A 24,052-nucleotide genomic window follows, 5' to 3' on the forward strand; every position below is an offset into this window, starting at 1 on the left:
TGCTGTACGGTGTGGCATGCAGGATCTTAGTTCCCCAACCAGGTATTCAACCTGTACCTTCTACTGAGTTTAAACCACTACTGCTAGGGAAGTCCCCACAAAATTCTTTAACCATTTAATCATTTAGGGCTGCAGTTTCAGCATTTCACCTTGATCATATCTAAATCCGTCCTCTACCACTGCCATAGGAAATCTTCCCTCTAGACCTGTGTATCCAACATGGTAGCCACGAGTCACATACTGTTGGTTATATTTATTACAGTTATAATGCACTAATATTTAAGAGTTTAGTTTCTCAGTCCCACGAACCGCATTTCAAGTGTTCAAGGGTCACATGCAGAAAGTTCTGTTGGAGAGTGCTGTTGACCTTTGCCAGGAAATAAAATCTTGAAATGTCCAAATCCTATCAAAAGCCTGTTTAGGAGAAGCAATATTTACAGAAGATTGATGGAAGAGGGCCCATTCTTCTGGTTTCACTCTAGCCTCAAATCAAACAAGATCATCAACAGCATTTTTGGATCCCAGAGTCTTGGCTCTCACCAAAACTGCTTTCGGTGAGAACCATTTTGGGATTTTGTCCAAGAACTCATTAACCTATAACCTTGCGTACTGCCGTGCCAGAAAGTGTAGAGCCACTCAAGTATGCTGGGGGCCTGTCAAATGGATACAAGTGCCTGTTTAATGGAGCATTTGCTGGTCAATCAATCTGGGAGAAATTGAGCAGCAAAATAGACAAGGAAAAAATGGATTGAAGAATAAGCCCAGCATGGAAATGAGTCTACACTGATGTGTGGAGGAGGACGCTGTACTGTAAAATGCCAACAGTAAATGCGGAAGGCATGATGGACTGAGAACATCATCGCTGAACACTCTCCATGGTCATAGCAGTTTCAAAAAGAATTGGCAACAGAAACTAGTGGGAGAAAGTTGGAACAAAACATTCGCTTATGATCAAAGTATCTCATTACAAATTATTTCTTAATTATGAAGGTAAGAAATAGTGACTTCAGGGACTTCCCCGGTGGTCCAGTGGTTAGGACTCCAGGCTTCCACTGCAGGACATGTGGATTCAACCTCTGGCGGGGGAACTAAGATCTCACATGCCACGCAGTGCAGCCAGAAAAAGAAAAGAAGTAGTGACTTCACAGTGGAGAATCCTGGCAGATACTATCTCACACAAGTGTTCAGAGTTGACATCATCAGGATGGGAAGAGCAGGGATTCTGTACCTCCTGAAGGGTCACACTGAGAACACGATACTACTGAGATTCTCATGCCAAAATTTGCCCTGGATATGATTGTGAAGAAACACTGGACAAACCAAAATCCCGCGACACTTTACAAATATCTGGCCCGTACTGTTCAGAAATGTCAAGGTCTTGCAAGATAAAGAAAGACTAGAAGTGTTCCAGATGAGAGAGCAAGCAGACAAGGTAACAGAGTACAAGTCTGATCCTAGATTGGGTCCTGGGACAGAAAATTTTGTTCTTTGTTATAAAGGACATTCCAGGAAAATGATGAAATCCAAAATGATCTCTATATTAGGGGATAGTGGTGTATCAATGTTAATTTCTTGATTTTGATCACAGCACTGTGGTTATGTAACACAACATCCTTGTCCTTGAAAATATACGCCGAAGTATTTAGGAATAAAGGCTCATATATGTATATGTGTATGTATATATGTATAGAGAAATAGAGAGATGGGGGGTGGGGAGGGAGGAAAGAGCAGGGAGAGAGAAAGAATGATAACACAAGGCAACATTTGGAGAGTTCGGGTGAAAGTATGATGGACATTGTACTGTTTTTGCCATTTTTCTCTAGTTCTAATTAATTTTGAAATTAATTCAAAATGGAAATAAAAAAATAATCTTATGAAGCCCATGACTATATACATTGGGGGAAGTTTAAACTTCTCTGCTTTCCTGCTGTGAAACTTAATATGAGAAAGTTCTTAGAGAGTTAAAAGCTAGAAAAGCTTTGATTTCCCCCAAACATTGTATCATTTCTCTTTTTGCCCGTTAAAAGACTAAATTTCTGGCTAACTACAGCAAACATATAGGACCTGATAGGAAATGCTCTGTGTTCTATTTATCCCCGTTGGTTCTGTGCTTTTTATCTTTTCCTCATCCTGAAGTCTTTTTGGTTGTCTGTGTGTTTATAAGTCATCTGTCACACATCCTCCGTGGTCTGAGCCAGCAGATACATAACAACTTCAGTTTCAGCATGACTAGATTCTAGACCCTGTTATCTGTACTGTCCATCCTGTCTTAATGTGCACACGATCCCACCAGATGCTTGCTCCTACTTCTCTCCCCATTTTGCAGATGGGTAGACTGAAGCCCAGAGGTGTTAAGGAGAGCACAGGATGATGAGTTTAGGAAGCAGAGGAATCAAAGGTTAAACCTAGGCAGTCGATCCCCGTGACTGCAGCTGTTAACAAAGAGGAACCTTAATGTTTTGCCAAAGGTGAGAATCAGAGGGCAGGAGGTCATTTCACTTATGCACAAAGGTCTTCTCTGCATGGTTTGTTCTCAGGCAAGAGTTAAACCATCTTGGAAATAAATATAAAATTAGCATGTGGAAATACAGCATAAGAAAGAGGGAACCACCTGAAGAGTTCAGTTACATTCATGGATGATACTCTGATGTATGATATTGGAGAAGAACTGGGTCACATTAGAAAAAAAGTGGGAAGGGACTCACAAATATGGCAAAGATTTTAAAGTGGTAGCATGAGTCATGATTTTTTCCCCCCTCATAGTTGTTTAGGGAAAAAAGATACAAACGGCAAAGTTAAAACTATCTGTAAGGTGAGGGAGTGAGTAGAAAAATGCAGCTTTGGGGTCAACTGTTAGAACTTACTAATGATATTCAAAACAGCCGATGTTCATTAGCAGGTCAGCTCCGGACATCTCACCCAGCACCCATGATGGCACATCAGAGTCCCAGGGGCCCAAAGAGGAGGCTTCTTCTGGTGTAAAGATGGGTAATTCAAGGGCTAGGAAAAACACCTAGTTCTCTCTTCCTGGAATAAACTCACCTCCTTCACCTGGCCATTGCCAAACTAGAGAGAGACCTTCCTGTCAATCTATCTCAGCAGACCCTGATTTTTCCTCCATAAAATTTACTGTAAGTTGTAATTATAAGCAAAAGCATTTCTGTTTATTTTCAACATAAAACCTTGTGCAGACAGAAACAAAGCTATACTCAGAACCAAAGAAATGAACCCCAGAAACAGAGTCTGGCCACAGTCGTACATAGAGCAACCAATTTGTGAATTTTCCAGTGTTATCACTGAAAGTCATGTGTCCTAGGAGACCCCAAAGTAACTTGGTTGTTGTGCTGTGCTCAGTCACGTCTGACTCTTTGGGACGCCGTGGACTGCGGCCTGCCAGACTCCTCTGTCCATGGGATTCTCCAGGCAAGAATACTGGAGTGCATTGCTAATACTGGAGCGCCCTGTTCCAGGGACTCTTCCCTACCCAGGGATAGAACATGCATCTCCTGTGTCTTCTGCATTGCAGGCAGACTGTTTACATTGAGCCACCGGGGAAGCCCAAGTAACTTTACCATTCTGATGTTTATCTTTGCTGCAAGATCACTGCTGGTACATACAGGCAACTCTGTGACCCCTAAGAAGAGAGGATCCCTCCTTTTGGTAGACCAACCGGAAAAGCATTTTCCTTCTCCCACGCTTGTGGAAGGTGGTCTCAGGCTGGGCCAGGCAGCTTGGTGATCAGCATGGGATTTTAACCCAACCTGAGGTCAGTGTAAGGCACAAACACACATGATGGCCTTGCTTTGTGGGAATCATAAACTTCATAGCCAAGGGCCCTAACCCATGGCTAGGTTTATTTGCCCTGTTTTAAATATGTTTTAATCAGCTACGTTTGAAATTCAGGAGGCCCAATCTAAAAATACAGATTTTGGACTTTTCTTGAAAGACCTGGTAATATTCCACTTTCCTTCTTCCATGGCAACAACAGGCTGGAGTCAAGTCGTGCTGCTAACTTCTTGCTCTGCAGACCTGCGTGCTCCCCATCACCCCAGCTGTCTCAGACTCAGAGACCCAGTAGAAAGTGTCCTTCCTTAATGCTTTGTATTGTTTTTCCTAAAGTCGACCAGCTTCATTCATATTGTGACTGCTCAGCCACTGTAGGCTTTTAAGCGTCCAGCCCTTGTTACAATCTGTCTCTCCTTTGATCATGGGGCTTCCCAGGTGGCTCAGATGGTAAAGCATCTGCCTGCTATGCGGGAGACCCGGTTTGATCCCTGGGTCAGGAAGATCCCCTGGAGAAGGAAATGGCAACCCACTCCAGTACTCTTACCTGGAAAATTCCATGGATGGAGGAGCCTGGTGGGCTACAGTCCATGGGGTTGCAAAGAGTGAGACACGACTGAGTGACTTCACTTTCTTTTCTTTTCTCCTTTGATCACGAGGTGACATACCGCAGCAAGTTCAAACCTTTCAGCCTCTTGGTTCTTGGTTGGAGGACAAAAAGCAAGAGCATCTCTCTGAGGCCTACTGTATTTCATGGTTTACTATCTGCTGTTAGTAGGGCCAGACTAGGGCTTCCCAGGTGGCTCAGTGGTAAAGATTCCGCATGTCAATGCAGGAGCTGCAGGGACGCAGGTTCGAGCCCTGGGTCGGGAAGATCCCTCCTCCGTGGAGGAGGAAATGGCAGGCCCACTCAGCATTCTCGCCTGGATAATCCCATGGACAGAGGAGCCTGGTGCGCTACATTCCTTAGGGTCGCAGAAGAGTCTGACACAACTGAAGTGACTGAGCAGGCGCGAACGTAGGGCCAGTCCAAACCTCACAATAGCATGGGGTTATCTTGAATGTTGCATTTCTGGGCTTCCTATTGTTTGCAGTCCCACATTGTTCACATCTTTAGGGTTATGGTGGCTTGAAGAAAGGATAATGGATTTGCATTGTGTGTAGATTTCAGGGAGAGTTAGGTTTCTAAGAGGACACTGTTCTTGAGCTATTTTTAGGGGAGGGTGAAGGAACCCAGGAGCTGGATGACTATTTCAGACTGAGAGGCTGGGACAAGGAGGGACAATCTGTGCTCAGGGTGAGGATGGAGAGCCACTGCCTGGCACTCCTGAGGACATTCTGGGCTGTGTCTTTCTCTTCTTCTCTACAGAAGCTGGACCTATTTGTGACACACACCTCCTACAAGCGATCAGCCAGAACGCTTTGCTGAAATAAAGGCCATCTGTTCTCATGGCTGAATGCCAACTTGTAGGGATCTCCCAGGGAATATGAAACAAGAAAATGAATTCATTCTAGAGAAGGCAGACCTGACTTTGATTCCCTATGGGCTTGGACACTCCTTGGTTTTCAGTAGATGTCCAGAAGCCAGCGAGGTCAGGCTCGCCAGTTTTCCAGAACTGCCAGGAGAGTACAAGCCTTCCAGAAGCCACTGTGTATGTGAAGGTATCTCGTTTTGAATCAAGGAAGAAGCTTGCTGGTCAGCATGGTGCATTGGGAGGAACCAAAATGCTGTCTATTTGTGATGCTTGAAAGACACAGGCCTGGGCAAGTGACAGGAGACCTGGAATGAAAGGATCCACTATAAAATGGGAATGAAAAGGGTTCCTATGCTGTGTGGAGATGGACAGGGCTGCGACTCATTGGGCATAAAGGTCAGTTATTAAGGAGAAGCTTTGATGTGCGGGTAAGTAGAGAAATGGGACCGCTGAGGTGGAAACGGATGGGAGGTCAAAGAAGGGATTTTCTTGTTTGAGAGGAGAGAGAACATGCTTGTTGGGGAAAGGGAAGGATCTAGTAGATAGCAACTGATGCTGCAGGGAGAAAGGGGTGATGGCAATGTCCTGGAGAGCGTGAGAGGCAACGGGATTTAGAACCTACGAGGGGAGGTGAGCCTTGGCTAGAATGAGGATCTTTTTACTCGGTGCAGCAGTGAACACAGGTGGACCTGAGTACAGCTGCAACCCGGGTCGCATGATGGTGGGAGATGCGTTACATTAAGCAAGTGGTTTTCCCCCAGACTGAGGAGTGGCATTTAATCAATGTGGAACTTAGGACATGGGCAGTCCAGGAGGGGGAAGGGAAGTGGGAAATTTTGCGGTTTCCTAGTAGCACTTGGTTCAGGGGTAAAGAATCTGCCTGCCAAGCAGGAGATGCAAGAGACATAGGTTCAATCTCTGGGTTGGGAAGATCCCTGGAGGAGGAAATGGCAACCTGCTCCAGTAAGCTTGCTTGGGAAATCCCATGGACAGAGGAGCCTGGCAGGCTCCAGTCCATGGGGTGGCAAAGAGTTGGACACGACTTGGTGACTAAACAACAATAAAGTAGCACGTGGGCACTGAGCGTCTAAAGCACAGAGGAGGGGCACAGGGAGGGGGAACCCCGGGGGGAAACACATTTCTCTCTCTGTGGTTTTACTGAGGCTGCCAGCACTAGGGCTGAGCTGATGAATAGTTCCAGAATCTTTGACATGAGTGCCCATAGACTGCCTCTTCCTGATCTAAACTGGAAATCCTCTCAGAAACCAACTTCTGCTCAGTTGATCAATGAAGATCAAGAAGGAATAATCCTCAGTGGGGAGAGAAGTTAAGACAAGTGCTGGGGAACCTACCTCAGCCCCATGGCCCAGGGAGGAGGGTCAGAGTCCGTGTCACCAGGGAGTGACTCAGATTCCAGCACGCCTCTGCAGCCAGGCCTGGGACCGGGGCCTCAGCGGAGACGCTGGACAGGCCTTGCCGACTGAACACTGCCACTCAGCAGTGCCTTCACTGATCGATGAAACCACACGTATGGGAAGAGACATTGTTGAAGGGTGAGATTTAGGGAAAGTGCAGCAAGAAATGCTAAAATGATCATTGGAATGCTTTGGAATGACTTTCTCCTTTTGCCAGCAGAATCGCTATGTGGGTGGCAAAATGGAGTATATTTTTGTTTTTTAATCACTGACTCAGCCCAGTAGTAAAGTAGGGATTCTGCCGTAAAGCTTGATGTGGTCAGAATGACTCAGAGGGACAGCTCAGGTGGTGAACAGTGGGACACTAATTTTGCAGCTTGTCAAAGACACAGGAAGCTTAAATAACATGCACGATTCTGCTCTAAATGCGAAAAAAAGTAAAAATGTCAAGCAAGGATCCATTTGTTGACAATACAAGTGGTAGAATGTGTTTCTCGCCATCTCTTAATGAACTGTAGGACTCTATTGGATAAACTGTATCAGAATAAAGCACCCTGGACATGCTCTGGTTGACTGGTTTGTTAGAATTCACTCCTATTGACTTTCTGTATCTTTGGTCCCATCTAAGCACTGTTCTGGTTAAATACAGGATTATTTGATCAGATTCCATTGTAGTTCTCACAGGCACTCAAGGCAAGCAGCAATTAAGGATTTGGAAAAGTGGTTTTCAATTTTTTTAGAAAATAGAACTCATGGTACATTTTCTATCACAGCCCAGTGTGTAAATACTCACTGGTTCTAAAGCAAGCTGGAAACGTCCCACAGACCATTATCTACTCTTAGAATGTATATTGTATTCTGATCTATTCTACTCTGTTCATTAAAAAGAAAAGCTGTTGGAAGCCTACAAAATTGAATTTATATCCACTCATGCATTGGGTTGTGAACCAGTTAAAAGAAACACAGGTCTGGAAAATATATTAGTCAAACTAAATCAAACCAAACAAACACATAGATATCAAGATCAGAGTAGCAGTTACCAGAGGGGCAAGGGTCTTGGGTAGGGAGGGCAGAATGTGTCAAGGGTCTCTACTGCAAGCAAACTAAATTTCTGGTGGTGAGTAGGCTGTAGGGTATACAATTTGCATGATTTTCCTTAAGAACTTCAGTAAAAGCTTGTTTTTTTTTTTTTTTTTTCTTTTAAAAAATCAAGTTGCAAGTTCACTGAGATTCAGTTCAGTCGCTCAGTCCTGTCTGACTCTTTGCCATCCCACAGACTGCAGTACCCCAGGCCTCCCTGTCCATCACCAACTTGCAGAGCTTTCTCAAACTCATGTCCATCGAGTCGGTGATGCCATCCAACCATCTCATCCTCTGTCATCCCCTTCTCCTCCCGCCTTTAATCTTTCCCAGCATCAGGATCTTTTCAAATGAGTCAGTTCTTCGCATCAGGTGGCCGAAGTATTGGAGTTTCAGCTTCAGCATCAGTCCTTTCAATGAATATTCAGGACTGATTTCCTTTAGAATGGACTGGTTTGATCTCTTTGCAGTCCAAGGGATTCTTAAGAGTTTTCTCCAACACCACAGTTCAAAAGCATCAATTCTTCAGCACTAAGTTTTCTTTATAGTCCAACTCTCACATCCATATATGACTACTGGAAAAACTATAATTTTGACTAGATGGACCTTTGTTGGCAAAGTATGCTTTTAATATGCTGTCTAGGTTTGTCTTAGCTTTTCTTCCAAGGAGCAAGTGTCTTTTAATTTTATGGCTGCAGTCATCACCTGCAATGATTTTGGAGCCCCCCAAAATAAAGTCTCTCACTACTTCCATTGTTTTCTCATCTATTTGCCTTGAAGTAATGGGACTGGATGCCATGATCTTAGTTTTTTGAATGTTGAGTTTTAAGCCAACTTTTCCACTTTCCTCTTTCACTTTCATCAAGAGGCTCTTTAGTTCTTCTTCACTTTCTGCTACAAGGGTGGTGTCATCTGCATATCTGAAGTTATTGATCTTTCTCCCGGCAATCTTGATTCCAGCTTGTGCTTCATCCAGCCCAGCATTTTGCATGGTATACTCTGCATATAAGTTAAATAAGCAGGGTGTCAATATACAGCTTTGACGTGTACTCCTTTCCCAGTTTGGAGCCAGTCCAATGTTCCATGTCCAATTCTAACTATTGCTTCTTGACCTGCATACAGATTTCTCAGGAGGCAGGTAATGTGGTCTGATATTTCCATCTGTTGAAGAATTTAAGACAGTTTGTTGTGATCCACACTGTCAAAGGATTTACCATAGTCAATAAAGCAGAAGTAGATGTTTTTCTGGAATTCTCTTGATTTTTCTATGATCCAGTGGATGTTGGCAATTTGATCTCTGGTTCCTCTGCCTTTTCTAAATCCATCATGAACATCTGGAAGTTCACAGTTCATGTACTGTTGAAGCCTGGCTTCATTTTGAGCATTACTTTGCTAGTGTGTGAGATGAGTACAATTGTGTGGTAATTTGAACATTTTTGGCATTGCCTTTCTTTGGGATAGGAATGAAAACTGACCTTTTCCAGTCCTGTGGCCACTGCTGAGTTTTCCAGATTTGCTGGCATATTGAGTACAGCACTTTCACAGCATCATCTTTTAGGATTTGAAATAGCTCGACTGGAATTCCATCACCTCCACTAGGTTTGTTCACAGTAATGCTTCCTAAGGCCCACTTGGCTTCTCATTCTAGGATGTCTGGCTCTAAGTGAGTGATCACACCATCATCATCTGGGTCATGAAGATTTTTTTTGTACAGTTCTTCTGTGTATTCTTGCCCCCTCTTCTTAATATCTTCTGCTTCTGTCAGGTTCATACCATTTCCTTTATTTTGCCCATCTTTGCATGAAATGTTCCCTTAGTATTTCTAATTTTCTTGAACAGATCTCTAGTCTTTCCCATTCTGTTGTTTTCCTCTATTTCTTTGCATTGATCACCAAGGAAGGCTTTCTTATCTCTCCTTACTGTTCTTTGGAACTCTGCATTCAGATGGATATATCTTTCCTTTTCTTTTTTGCCTCTAGCTTCTCTTCTTTTCTCAGCTACTTGTGAGCCTCCTCAGACAACCATTTTGCCTTTTTGCATTTCTTTTTCTTGGGGATGTTCTTGATCACTGCCTCCTGTACAGTGTCATGAACCTCCATCCATAGTGCTTCAGGCACTCTATCAGATCTAATCCCTTAAATCTATTTGTGACTTCCACTGTATAATAATAAGGGATTGATTTAGGTCATACCCGAATGGTCTAGTGGTTTCCCTACTTTCTTCGATTTAAGTCTGAACTTGGCAATAAGGAGTTCATGATCTGAGCCACAGTCAGCTCCTGGTCTTGTTTCTTTTTCTTTCTTTTTCTTTTTTTTGCTGATTGTATAGAGCTTCTCCATCTTTGGCTGCAAAGAACATAATCAATCTGATTTCGATATTGACCATCTGGTGATGTCCATGTGTAGAGTCGTCTCTTGTGTTGTTGAAAGAGGGTGTTTTCTATGACCAGTGTATTCTCTTGGCAAAACTCTGTTAGCCTTTTCCCTGCTTCATTCTGTACTCCAAGGCCAAATTTGCCTGTTACTCTGGATATCTCTTGACTTCCTACTTTTGCATTCCAGTCCCCTATGATGAAAAGGACATCTTTTTTGGTGATAGTTCTAGAAGGTCTTGTAGGTCTTCATAGAGTCGTTCAACTTCAGCTTCTTCAGCATTAATGGTTGGGGTATATACTTGGATTACTGTGGTATTGAATGGTTTGCCTTGGAAATGAACAGAGATCATTCTGTTGTTTTTGAGATTGCACCCACGTACTGCATTTCGGATTCTTCTGTTGACAATGAGGCTACTCCATTTCTTCTAAGGGATTCTTGCCCACAGTAGTAGATATAATAGTCATCTGAATTAAATTCGTCCACTCCAGTCCATTGTAATTCACTGATTCCTAAACTGTTGATGTTCACTCTTGCCATCTCTTGTTTGACCACTTGCAATTTACCTTGATTCATGGACCTAGCATTCCAGGTTCCTATGCAATATTGGGATAATTGAGATTACCTTACATTTATAGGATAATTTAGGGAGAATTGGTATTTCAAAAAACCAAATTTATTTCAGTTGCTCAGGTCAAAAGCTTTGGAGTCCTTGTTGATACATGTCTATTCATTTCTCCTACATCTGTCATCTGATCTGTGAGCAAGGCCCGTGGCAGTTCTCTCAATGCACATTCAGAAGCTGATCATTGCTCACCCACCTCCACCCCCTCACCCTAGTTCAAGCCATTGATATCTCCATCCACATTTCTGCAGGTTTCCCTTCTGGCTCAGTTGGTAAAGAATCTGCCTGCAATGCAGGAGTTCTGGGTTCGATCTCCACTTTAGGAAGATCCCCTGGGGAAGGAAATGGGCAGCCACTCCAAGGCTCTTGCCTGTAGAATTCCATGGACAGAGGAGCAGGAAAGGCTGTAGTCCATGGAATTGCAAAGAGTCGGACACGATTGTGCGACTAGCTTCCACTTTCACTTTTCCACATTTCTGCAACAGCTTCCGCACTGGTCTCTCCCTGCCCGCCTTCCAGCTTCAGTTCATTCCCAACACTCAAGCCACAATAAACAGTTCAAACAAAAGTCATCCTGTTTCACTCCTCAGCTCAGAGCCCTCTATCTGATGGAGTATTAGTCACAAAAAAAAGGAAATTCCACCATTTGTGACAACACAGATAGAATTGAGGGCATTGTGCTAAATGAAATGTCAGATAGAGTAAGACAACTATGGTGTGGTGGGTATGTGGAATCTGAAAAACTCGAATGCATAGAAGCACACGGTAGGTTGGTGGCTGCTGGGGGCTGGAGGGTTGGGAAAATGGGGAGATGCTGGTCCAAGGGAACGAAGTTCCAGCTATAAGATGAATAAGTCATGTCCAGCATGGTGACTGTACTTAACAACGCTGATTTCATTCTTGAACGTTGGTGAGAGAATAGATCTTAAAATGTTCTCACCACACGGAAAAATAATTATGTGAAGAGATGGAAGTGTTAAATACGTGTATGTAAGTGTATACGTGTTGAGTATATGCTAAGCGTGTAAGTGTATCAAATCACAATGTTATGTCAGTTACAGCTCAATAGAGCTGGGGGGAACCCCTCTTGAGGCTGTCCACCTTACTCCGAGTAAAAAACAGACTTGGAGGAAAAGATAGAAACTAGGGTAAATTTTAACAGATGGCATTTGTCAGCAATTAGTGGGAGTGAAGCTTCTCTTTTAGCAGATGGGTGAATGTTCTTGTAACCAAACTCTATGATTTCTTCGTTATCATGGAGACTTTGAATAAATAACAACCACCAATTTAAAACTGTATCTTTGAGCATCCCCTGGAAGGGAAGGAATATTTAGTGTATTCAGCACATATCAAATGAAATGGCCAACTTGCAAATCCTAGATTTAGTGATCCTCAGAGACACAGGACAGAAAGAGGAAAAGGATTCACTTAATTTCATTCACATTTGTGCTTTAAAAAAAAAAATCATTCTATTGGGTAGAATTTGAAAAGGGCGTGATTTTAAGAGTTCAAAACAGACAGGGAAAAGCATATAGGAATTAATCAAGAGTTTGCTGCCACTGAAACCTCAAAGGGACTCAGATTTTCCCCGGATACAAGGTCTGAGTCTTAAGTATGTTCCTTCACCAATGAGGTAGGTAGTGACTCAGGACACTGACTGTGCTCTGTCAAAACACACACACTATCACTTTGCAGTCGCAGCAGAATGAAGCGCTAGAGGACAGGATTCTTTAGGCTACACACAGGGTGGTAAGGCTGGGCCCTTGTAATTTCACACAGGAAAACCTTTCTCCTTATCTCCGGGGCTCTAAACGGTGTCATCAATTAAAGCTTTCGAGGTTAATTTCTAACACTTAATCAAGAAGCAAGACGTTTCTCATCTGTATCCTCTGCTCTCTCACTGGGACAGTTTATTCCTTACTTTATAACTTGCATTCTCTTTTATGAAAGAAGAAAGAACTGATCATACAGAACCGTTTGTGGTTTCAAGTATCAAGAAGTGTCCCAACAGGCCCAATCTTTGCGGGAGCCACAGAAATAGATCCTTTATAGCGTCCAGAAGGACACAGAGAAACGTGCAAGGTCACTTCAAATTCCCCAGATGCCAGTAGTTACAGACAGAGGAACACGGGCTGGGCAGGGATGCTTCCTGTCTGTTTCATCACCACCATAGGTGGCTCAGATGGTAAGGAATCTGCCTGCAATATGGGAGACCTGAGTTCAGTCCCTGGGTTGGGAAGATCTCCTGGAGAAGGGAATGGCTGCCCATGTCATTTTTCTGGTCTGGAGAATCTCACAGACTGTATAGTCTATGTGGTCACAAAAAGTTGGACATGACTGAGGACTTTCACTTTCCTACTTTCATAAGCAGATTATAATTTGTCAAAGTATGTTTTTTTTTAAAAAATTGGCTGCACTGGGTCTTAGCTCTGGCACATGGGATCTAGTTCTCTGAGGCGTCTGCCTGCAGTGCAGGAGACCTGGATTCGATCCCTGGATTGGGAAGATCCCCTGGAGAAGGAAATGGCAACCCACTCCAGTACTCTTGCCTGGAAAATTCTATGGACTGAGGAGCCTGGTAGGCTACAGTCCATGGGGTCACAGAGTCGGACGAGACTGAGCAACTTCACTTTCACTTTCTTTCCACCTTCCACAGTAGATTTGTGGCCCTTTCTATCGGCTGCCCAGAGGTTCTACCCACTCCTTACCATCCTGCGTTGAGGGTTTTTTTTTTTTGAGATGGCAGCTCAGTCAGTAAAGAATCTGCTTGCAGTGCAGGAGACCCAGGTCCAACCCCTGGGTTGGGAAGATCCCCTGGAGAAGAAAACGGTAACCCACTCCAGTATCCTTGCCTGGAGAATCCCATGGACAGAGGAGCCTGGCCGGCTATGGTATATGGGGTTGCAAGAGTCAGACACGACTTAACGACTAAACCACCACCACCACAGCGGGGAGGAATTTAGGCTGAAACCCAAGAGTGAGATAACTTGCTATGAGTTGCAGAAGAGCACATGTATATATACCTACATTTACCGCTCCATCCAGAACCAACGTTCAAGACAAGAACTCTTCCCCAGGGGCCCCACGAGGGCCAGGGTCAGCCTCATGTGTGCTGTGCATGCGTGTGTCTCTACCCTGAGTTAATCCTGGACTTCATCTCCTGTCTTCTGGGCCCCCGAGGCTGTGAGAACTAAAGGTTTCCAACTTGCATTTAAACTTTTTAGATGCTGGGCATTTCTTATCCTCTCATCAGCTCATTTAAAATATCTTTTTTTTGGGGGGGGGGGGGGTCCAACATTTTGCACCATTTCTAGCTGGATGGTACATCTTGCGCTGTAAGTCAGAGCAGTTATAAAACCAACAGTTCTCTCTCAAGTACGTGAAATAAAACATACAGAAACGTCAATGGGTAAAATTCAGGTTTTATTGCTTATTACATCATTCCATACAGTTTTACGTAAACAGACTTTGAGAAAATATAGTGGGAGTATTAACCAGATGACGGCGACCTTGGTGAGGATGTTCAAGTGCTTTACATAAGGCAGGAAGAGGCGCCACTGCCACCGTCAGCCCCGGAATTTGTACACTCCATATAAAAAGAGTAAAAATAGTTCATTGGCATTTAACTAGCATTATTCTTTGTAATCTATGAGCCACGACACACCTGAATGATTTCAGAATCTTCTGCATAAAACAAAGCATTTTTTCCTACTAGCAGATGTAGCAGTTTCAGCTTCTTCGAAAAACAAGCAAATTGGCACAACATAAACCACGCCCACAACATGAAGACAAAAGTTAGTGTGTTCCAGTGGTCCTGGATTTTGATGTCTCTGTCGGACTAATCCAAGCAACACAAATGTAATTCGGCATTTAAGAATGAGACTGAGTTTCTTCCTGTAGTTATGCTTACGTTAGAATTCAAGCGATTTCACTGACGCCTATGTGAACCTAGCAAAAACCACGGCTACAACAATCTGCTCTTTTGCTAAGGAAACGTCTTTAAAAGTTTACTATTCGTTAGAAACTTAGACCCAAGCTGCACAGGTATAACTTGAGGGACCAAGAGCCAACCTTTCCAGAAACCACGGCAGTAGTCTAAGTATTTTTGAAGCTGGGGAGCATATGCTATCTCACATACATGTCAGTAACTTCCTGGTAAAACTGCACTAATAGCTTCCTCTGTTAATGACTTAAAAAAAAAAAAAAAATTCCAGCAAGTACTACAGTTCAGCATTTGAAAGATTTCCAAGTCTATTTGTACATGGATGCCCGGGCTGAGACATACATTTGGGTACTGGAAAAGCAACAAGGCTTAAAATGCGGTTTTATGTGAAACCACTTAGAAGAACTCAGTTACCAAACAACTAAAAATACACAATGGATAAATAGGAATTTATTAAAACCGCTGTCTTTAACAATATAAAAATTAAATATTAAGGCATCTTTTACTCCCATCTAGGTATATGCAGCAAAGAGAAATGGTTTAAATAGGAACCAGCACTTCTATTCAAATATTTTCTAATGTATTTGGCAGATCTTTTAATTTTTTTCCTTTCTCTGATTCCATGTATCATTGAAAGCTCTCAGGATCAAACATCATTACCCAAATCAAAAGTATTAACAGATATACATTTCTTAAAAAGCAGTTCACCCCTGAAAAATAAAAAGGACCTAGAAAGAATATTACGTATAAAGTTCAAATACTAGTATTTAAATTTCTCTGAAGCAATTTACACTTCAGTAATTAAGAGAAAGAAGGAACAAAGACTTAAAGACGAGAAGCCTGTTAATACGGATCATACTGTGAAAACACTGTTCACTCACTGTTCTCCACTGGGATAAGAATTTGCAAAGGCTGGAAACCCCTTTAAAAAATATCACATCCACTGGAATAAGATCACATAAATTGACATCGATTATTTGTAACTCCTTGTATTTGTCCGTTTATAATTGGTTCCATAAAGTATACTAAACAGTAACATTTTCACCTTTTATTAAGGCAAGTTTGTGAAAATAATTTAATACAACCAGATTCCCTTCATGAACTTTCAGCTTTAAACATTTTTTTTTACGTAAGAAACATACAAAACAATTGTTTTATAAAAAGCCACCTCGATACCAGAAAAGAGTAATGAAAGATTTTGAACCCCATTTACTTATTAAAGGATGCTCTTTCTTCGTCTCAGATCCCAAGGGCTATTCATCGTCTTTAGAGCCAGTTTTGCTCAACTACAAAAAAAGATGAAAACAAATATTCAACAAGTTTAAGCTATCGTCTTATCTGAGTTCACTTTTTCCACTTAAAATCAAAAGTCAACCCACTCCAGTGTTCTTCTCTGGGGAATCCCAGGGATGGGGGAGCCTGGTGGGCTGCTGTCTATGGGGTCCCACAGAATCAGACACGACTGAAGTGACTTAGCAGCAGCAACATTTATAGTTAACAGAACAGGCAACAGCGTTCAGGTAACTTGTACCACCTAAAGATTTCACCACGTGGAAATACTAACACTTTTAAAATTCAGGCTCAACTACTTTAAACATGATTCTTTGATAATATAACCTCAACAGAAAGAGGGAAAAAAATTCCTTAAAGCTTTCCAAGAAATAAATTGGAACCAAGAGTATACAAAAGGTGCCATTTATAAAAGGAATGATATTTTTGTGTTTTTTTAAAAAAACAATAAATTCTAAAAATTTTAAATTGTGGTAAAAAAAAACCGTATTAAGATTTATCATCTTAACCAGGCAATTCTTAAAATTTTGAAAATGGTACAACTCTTAAATTGCAGGGTCAGCCTTTTGCCCAAGAAGACGATAAGAAATAAAGATCAACCTCAAATCTCGTGGGTAGGGTTTTAGACCACTGCGGTAAAGTGAACATCACAATAAATCAAGTCACACAGATTTTCTGGCTTCCCAGTGAATGTAAGTTATATTTACACTATACTGTTGCATTATGTGTAAAAGAACAATGCACATACCTTTATCAAAAAATACTTCATTGCTAAAAAATACAAACCCTCGTCTGACAATGCTAGATTGCCACAAACCTACAATTTGTACAAAACGGTATCTATGAAGCAGAATAAAGTGAACTGCAGGAAGATGAGGTCTGTCCATACTGAGTTTCTTTATTCCAAGTGCAGTTCATGGCTCCTCACTCTCAGATGACTGTGTACTTGGTTTTAGAACCACATCAATTGCTTCAAATAGTTTCTATAGAAAAGGCCCAAACAGCTGGCTTCAAAATAAACTTTAAGAAAACACTGCTTTTAAATCACCCGTATTTGTGGGTCCTCATTGATCCTAATTTTGGATCACAGGAATTATTTCACATAGCACAGTGACACTAACTGGCATAAAAACTCATTTCACAAAGTCCCAGATAGGGCATTAACTCGCTGTGTTAAGGATCTGTTGACGAGGAATCCAAGACAAACGCTGAGAGAAGTGGGCCGAAAAGCCCAAGTGGAAAGTAAACAATTCTGTACAACAGAAACAAAAAACCTTTCTTGAGGATGGTGGGCAACCCCATTCAGGGGTTTGTCCTAAAAAAAGTACTTCACCTCCACTGAGAAATCAAAACACTCCTTTTCGTGACTTGTTCCTTCAAATTCCGTATTATCTATAACTTAGAGTTATGTTTTACATAAACAGTCACCCTTTATTGTAGTTACAACTCACTTCTACAGATTTTTCACTATTTAAAAAACCAAAACCTAAAACTGAGGGGCTAGGGAAGAGAAAAATGTGAAGGATATTTCAAAAATACTTACATGCTGAATGTGAAAAAGGAAACACAGACATCAGGGTCCAATGCAAAGATTGATGGGGGAGAAAATGGAAGATGTGAATTTCATTACTTGACAGCAGTAACTGTAACAATCTTATGAAGAGGAGAACAAAATGTTACAAACCTTCACCACATCAACCCAGTTCCATCCCCGAGGAAGTTCTCCTTTGTGATCTAGGGGAGAAAAACGGTAACTTTATTGCTAAGAACAATCAGTAATACTTAAACTTAAATACGATTTTTCTATACTATTCTATACCACAAATGGATTAAAAATTTAAATCATTTATTATTAAGGAGGAAAAACACCCTATCGTCATTCTGCACTGAAAGCACTGTTCCCCTGGGAGTACTTGCAAGGCGTTTTAGATGTTACTGCCTTTCTTATTTATCCTCTTCCCATTCAAGACAAAACCTGACATCACGGAAAAAAGATGGAGGTGAGCTGGTAATGCCAGGAAGAGAAGCTAATTAATTTATTAGTCTGATGCCCTTGCACAACTTCCCTGCTTTATATAAGGTCCCCGCTTAATGAAATAAGTTGTGTCACTATGCTGTTCTGTGAGTTATATAAATAGATCAATTACAGAAAAAATCTGTTATTTATTGTATTATGATCTGATGGTAGACCAGACTTCATTTCAAATGAAAGCTGTATTTCAAAAAAAAATGTCAACAATATACTTATCTGTCATAAAGGTAAACAAACAGGAAAATCCCAAACATGTCAGAGACGGTACCGGTAGGACACATATTTGTTCACTATTCTCATATTCTACAGTATTCAGACTGATGTACACTTGGCCACTTTACCTTCTTCTTAAATGCTTCTCTCTTGTGGTAGTTCAGTTCGGTCACTCAGTAAAGTAGTAGTAAATATTTTCAATATGTATTTGTGACTTAAAACTGTCTCTGATCCAAATGGTTTAAGAATAAAGAGTGCAGAGAACCAATATTCTAAATCTAAATAATACTTATTAGGCACCCATATCACATCAAAAAGCAGTCAAGTGTATCATAAAAGAAAAAAAAATAACACAAACCTGTTTTATCTGCCAGCTTACGTTTCTGGGCTTTTGAAAGTTGTTCCTTTTTATCTTTTTTCTTACTTGATGGAGCTGTATTAGGAGTTTCAGCTGAGATGATATTGCTTATGGATGTCTAGAAAAAAAGAAATAATTCTTAGACTCTTGCCTTAAAACTTACTGAATTAAACTAAATATGCCCACATCCTGAAATGAGCTGACAATTTTTAGGTTTGTGAAGTAAAAGACTCTTTAATTATTATGTTCATTAATCTGGTCAGGAAGCTCAGCACATGACTGGTTTTACTCCCCTAAAAGTTCACACTGAAGGACATAATATTGTTACACTGTTATCACCAGATCCTTGAGAAAGAAGATCTGATACCAGGATTATCCTAAAGCTCTGAGGTGCCGAGGTAATTTTACAACTCAGTTCATTTGCTATTATTTGAAAGCTTAAATATGTCTTTAGAAAAATCACTGTGTGCCTACTTAGAGCCTTCTGGTTCCCAGAGGAAATGAAGGAAAATTTTTAAATATTTGAGTTCATGGAGTCAGAGAGACAAAACTGAAAATGCTTACCAGGTGCCAAGCATTGCTGTAAAGGTTGTACATATATCACTCATTTGATTCTGAGTACAATCTTATGAAGTAACTACTATTATAACTCCCATTTTACAGATGACAAAACTGAGCACAGCAAGATTAAGAAAGCTGCCTAAAGTCACACAGCAAAGAGTGCATTCTCAGGGCCACAAGGTCTCGCTTCCAGTGCAGGAGTCACCGCCCTTCTCTGCTCCTCTAGCTGCCTCTCAGGGTCCAGCTGTAACTATCATTTTGAATGTAATACAAAATCTCCTCCCAAGCTGTCCTGGTGGCTCAGTGGTAAATAATCCACCTGCCAATGCAGGAGACACCGGTTTGATCCCTGATCCGGGAAGATCCCACAAGTTGAGCAGCAGCTAAATCCGTGTGCCATAACTACTGAGCCTTGCTCTAGAGCCCAGGAGCTGCAACTGCTGACGTGCAAACGCTGAGGAGCCCCTGCTCCACAAGAATAGAAGCCGCCACAATGAGAAGCCCATGCACCGCAATTAGGGAAAAGCCTATGCAGCAAGGAAGACCCAGCACAGCCAAATAAATAAATAAACTAAAAAAACCCCACCAAAAACAAAGTCTCCTTCCAATTAAAAAAATAAATAAATAAGTAGTAAAAATGAATCACTAGTAGCATAAAACCAAAACAAACAAAACGTGGCAAAGTCGAATCCCCTGCTCACAGCAGAATGAATGGGATGATGGTTCTCCATGAACTGCTCCTTATTGTCCTTGGCGTATTCAAACAACGTGTAGGTCATGGCCGTCCCGAGGTGGACTTCCACTGCTTCCTGTAACTTGGCTAATATGCTCTGTTTTACATCTGATGATCTGCAATGCACAAGAAATACACCGCTAAGAGAAAAGTAAAAAAGGGAGTTACCATGACTGAAATGACAACGTAACAGTACTTACATGGTGTTGTTAAAAAAGGCATTCATGGATATGATGGGAGGTGTCTGCGGATAGGTTTCTGTCCAGGAAATCTCTATGAGGAAGGCTTTGGGATCCCCATTTTCACCTATCTGAAGAAAAGGGGAATCTTAGGCTTGTAAAAAGTTCTACAAAAACAGAATATTAAATGATGATTGTTAAAATGATGACCTCAAAAGCTTGTGATCAGATCGGAAATGTCGTTATTTTTAAAAGTTCAAGGGGATGAGCCAAGTAAGACCCTGTTGAGGGTGAGGGCAGTGTAAACGTGTGTGACTTTTAACCCACTCTGAGCCTGTTTTAACAGCTTTGGTTGATGTCCACGGCCTGCCTCCAGTCTTTCCCAGCAGCAACTATATATCTTATACGTACAGTTTTTATACCATCAAAGCTTTCTGAGGACAAAGAGAAGATATCAACCATGGACAACAGGAAGAGAATAGATAAAATCCACACACTTGAAATACCTCATCTTTCTCTTCAGTTTTCCAACTGCTAAATCATAATAGACATTAGGAACATGTAAATGGATAGGCATTAGTTAGCACAATCTCAAGAAACTAGAAAATGAAATGTAAAATTCAGAGAAATAAAGAAAGGGCAGAGAGAGAAGGAAGGAGGGCCTTAGCCTGGGCAACAACTCCTAAGTTTTTATCTTTTTATTTATTCTATTTTTGAGGTGTAATTGAAATAGATTATGTTAATTTCAGGTGCACGACATAATGGTTTGACATTTCAATACACTGCAAAATGATCAGCACAATGAGTTTAGTTAACATCCACCAACACACACAGTTACAGGGGTTTATTTTTGGTTATGATGAGAACTTTTATGATCTACTCTCTTAGCAACTTTCAAATACACAATAGGGATTATCAACTGCAGTCATCATGCTGTACACAATATCCCCAGGACTTATAATTGGGAAGTTTATATCTTTCAACAGCCTATTTGACCTGAGTTGCTTAAAGATCTCTTTTTTTTCTTTTGCTTTCCCCAGCTTTTTATTTTGAAAACGTTTACAGAAAAGCTGGAATAAAACCATGAACACCACGCACACTTCACTGCATACAAATCCATCAGTGTCTACACGATAGGACACTCACATATCCTGCAACATCCTCAGTGAGTAACTGCTGGTGTTAGCGCAGACATCGGGGGAGGACGGGGGGCTCTCCCATTCACTAGGGTAGGGAGGCCATGAATGGGGAAGTCTGGGGAGGTGACTGGATGCAAAGAGAAGGGCCCAGTGCTTAACTTCACTGTTACCTTTGGCCACTAAGTCTCTGTTGTTCTATATGTGGGGTGATGTGAGGACTGTGGAGCTTGAAAGGGAACTGAGAAGCAGTGAGCAGAGAGGGGAGTTTCTGAAGGAAATAACTATAAAGGATTTATTTCCTGTGAGGTCAGTAACAATCATGCATAAGGATCAATTTATTTTAAATGGTGACAATGTCAGCAACCATAAACCTTTCTTAAGTCTTTTATGAAAAAACCTTCCCCTACCACCCGCCACTACTTAACAGTTTGGATAAATGGTCTATATTATTTGTTTATGAAGTCAAATACTGGTGCTGTTCCATGCTGAAAATTATAAGCAACCTGTGTTTTAAAGAAAAATTGACATTTCATATATGTGAAAAATATTCACACGTGTTGATAATACAGAACTACAAAAATAACAACTTTTCTTGACTAAGCTGTAAAGCAGTAAGAAGAAAACTAGGCTTGGCCTAGAGACCTGGATTTTAACCCTAACATTTATCAATATCGCTGTGGAAACTTGGGAAGTCAGGGCTGAGATGCTATCTTTAAGATTAGAAGGTAAAAACCACAATTTCTAATGTTTCTTCCATTTCTAATACTTTATATTTCTCTTATACTAAACACATTTAACTTAGTTTGAAAAAGCTTCTGAATTAAGTTTTCAAAGTTTGAAAATAACTGATGTCATGGTGATGAGTTTTCATTTTCATTTAAATGTGTCAGCAAATCCAAAGACATAGTAAATGTAAGCCACTAAATTAAAAAAAACAAAAACAAAAAGCCAGCATTTTAAAAAACAACTTCCCAACAAAGTAGCAAGTGCTCCTCTTTATGTTAGGTCTTACCCTGTATTGAAATGAAACTGGACTTAATTCCCGGAAACTTTCATCTCCTTCATAAATAGAGCGTAACGCCTCCAGTTCCATCTGAAAGAAATGAATTAAAAGGGTTTTGTTTAATCGTACAAGTGGATTAGAAATAGAACATAAACTTATAATATGTCCACGGTCACACAATTCTAGACGACTGAAGGAACTAATAAGAGTGAATGAATGGAGAAAAGCTAAAAGGAACCAGTCAGTGTGAGAAGAGGAGGTCTGAAAAACTGGGCAGGAAAATGATCTCCAAACATCTGAAAATCGGTCCTATGAAAGAAGAATCGAGTTTTATTGTTAAATGGAGATCTGGTTCTCACCGCAGGAATTTTGCTTCAGTATATCTGAGACAGAGAGCAGGCATCTGTTTTACTAACAATTGCCCAAATGGTTCTAGGTGGTGGTCCCTGGGCCAAACTGGAAGGAACATTACACTGTACGCTGCACGCTTCACAGTAAGAACTGTTCAAGCCTTAGCTTAGAAACTAACCTGGCAAGAGTATTTTAGAAGCATTTGGACGTCATGGCTTGTGGGTCTTCTTTAAAGGTAACTTTCAACCCCGAGATTCCATTACTTCTATCATACACTGATAAAAGTGCTAACTTTCAAGCAGTATATTCTAAATGAAGAGTGAGATTGGGATTATTTATCTAGGAGACTGGGATTCTAGACCCGATTTTACCACAAACTCACTGTGCAGCCCTGGGACTGTCACTTTATGTTTGTAGACCCTTCTTCTCATCTGTACACATTACACATTTAGAAGCTCCCTCTAGAGATGACCTGGAGCATCCCTTCCAACTCTCACGTCATATGATTCAATGTCAAGGTGGCATTTCATGAGAAAATACTTGAGTGTAAACCATACAACTACCCTAGTACATGGATGCTCAAAACAGACCTCGTATCTACTGGAAAACCATAAGGTGAATAAATGATTCCTTCCACCAAGCTATATGGCCAGAAGACACTAGGGTCATTACTTCCCTGCACCAGAAATTTAACTAACTCAATTAACTTTCTCTGCCGGTCAACAACAGATTCTAAGATGTAAACGAGATAGGATTCTAAGAAGCCTAACTCGGAACGCGGGCGCTAAACAACTCCGGGGTTTAAGGCCAACCAAGTGCACCGGCTTGCGGGCCAAGGACACTTGCCCTTATTGTCAAGAGACCCGGAGGTGGGGGGCGGATCCCCGGCTTCGCAAAAATCCAAAACTGCGGGGCGGGTGGGGGTGGTGGTGGAGAAAAAGCAGAGGCGGGCCCCCACCCCGGCACGCGTACCGGGGCCTCTCCCCGCAGGACGCCGACAAACTTGGGGCTGCTCCAACCAGATTGCCGCCTTGGGGGCTAGGGGCACGCGCGGGCGGAGAGGGGCACCGCGCCTGCGCGGGGAAGGGGCGTCGTGCCCGGACTCACCTCCTGGTCCTCGTTGGCACCCATCGCCCCAGTCACGGGGCGCACAGCGTTTCGTGACAACGAAAAGGAAGCAAGGGCCGTGGCCCCGAGGCCGGGCCGCTCCCTCTCCGGCTCCCTGGGCTGCTGAGACACACACTTCGCGCGGCAGAAGAAGAGTCGCGCGCCCCCGATGCCCGGGCTGAGCAAACCCGTCGGGCCGCTGGCTGGGGACGGGAGGCCGCGACAGCCGGGACGCCGGAGGCTTGGATGAGAGGCGGCGGAGCGGTGACCACAAAAGCCCCGCCCTCTCCTCCTTCTTGCTGCTCCTATTGGCTACTCCTTTCCCCGCCCCCCCAGCTCCTTCTCCTCTAGGACTCGGAGCCCCTTCCTTACGTTTCCGGGAGCGGCGTCCAG

The 24,052-nt window shown here is 42.1% G+C and overlaps 1 protein-coding gene across 1 annotated transcript; it reads right to left on the reverse strand.

Moving 5' to 3' along the window:
* Positions 1 to 14,152: 14,152 nt before the first annotated feature.
* On the reverse strand, positions 14,153 to 23,926 carry RWDD4 (RWD domain containing 4). The gene is made up of 7 exons (XM_019953460.2): positions 23,660 to 23,926; positions 22,211 to 22,291; positions 20,081 to 20,190; positions 19,849 to 19,996; positions 18,587 to 18,704; positions 17,668 to 17,717; positions 14,153 to 15,979 (listed from the first exon to the last, which is right to left on the reverse strand). Exons 1-7 carry the CDS (start codon positions 23,681 to 23,683, stop codon positions 15,947 to 15,949), a joined length of 564 nt encoding a protein of 187 aa, XP_019809019.2. The 5' UTR covers positions 23,684 to 23,926; the 3' UTR covers positions 14,153 to 15,946.
* Between the last annotated feature and the right edge of the window lie 126 nt (positions 23,927 to 24,052).

This window comes from Bos indicus, chromosome 27 (genome assembly GCF_029378745.1).
Source record: "Bos indicus isolate NIAB-ARS_2022 breed Sahiwal x Tharparkar chromosome 27, NIAB-ARS_B.indTharparkar_mat_pri_1.0, whole genome shotgun sequence".
Lineage (NCBI taxonomy): Eukaryota > Metazoa > Chordata > Mammalia > Artiodactyla > Bovidae > Bos > Bos indicus.

Coding starts and splice junctions, on each gene's coding strand:
- RWDD4 (XM_019953460.2), bottom strand. CDS start 23,683: ATGGGTGCCAACGAGGACCAGGAG. Junction 20,191..22,210: donor CAGTTTCATTTCAATACAGG/GTAAGACCTAAC, acceptor CCTTTTCTTCAG/ATAGGTGAAAATGGGGATCC. Junction 17,718..18,586: donor TAAGCTGGCAGATAAAACAG/GTTTGTGTTATT, acceptor TTTCTCCCCTAG/ATCACAAAGGAGAACTTCCT.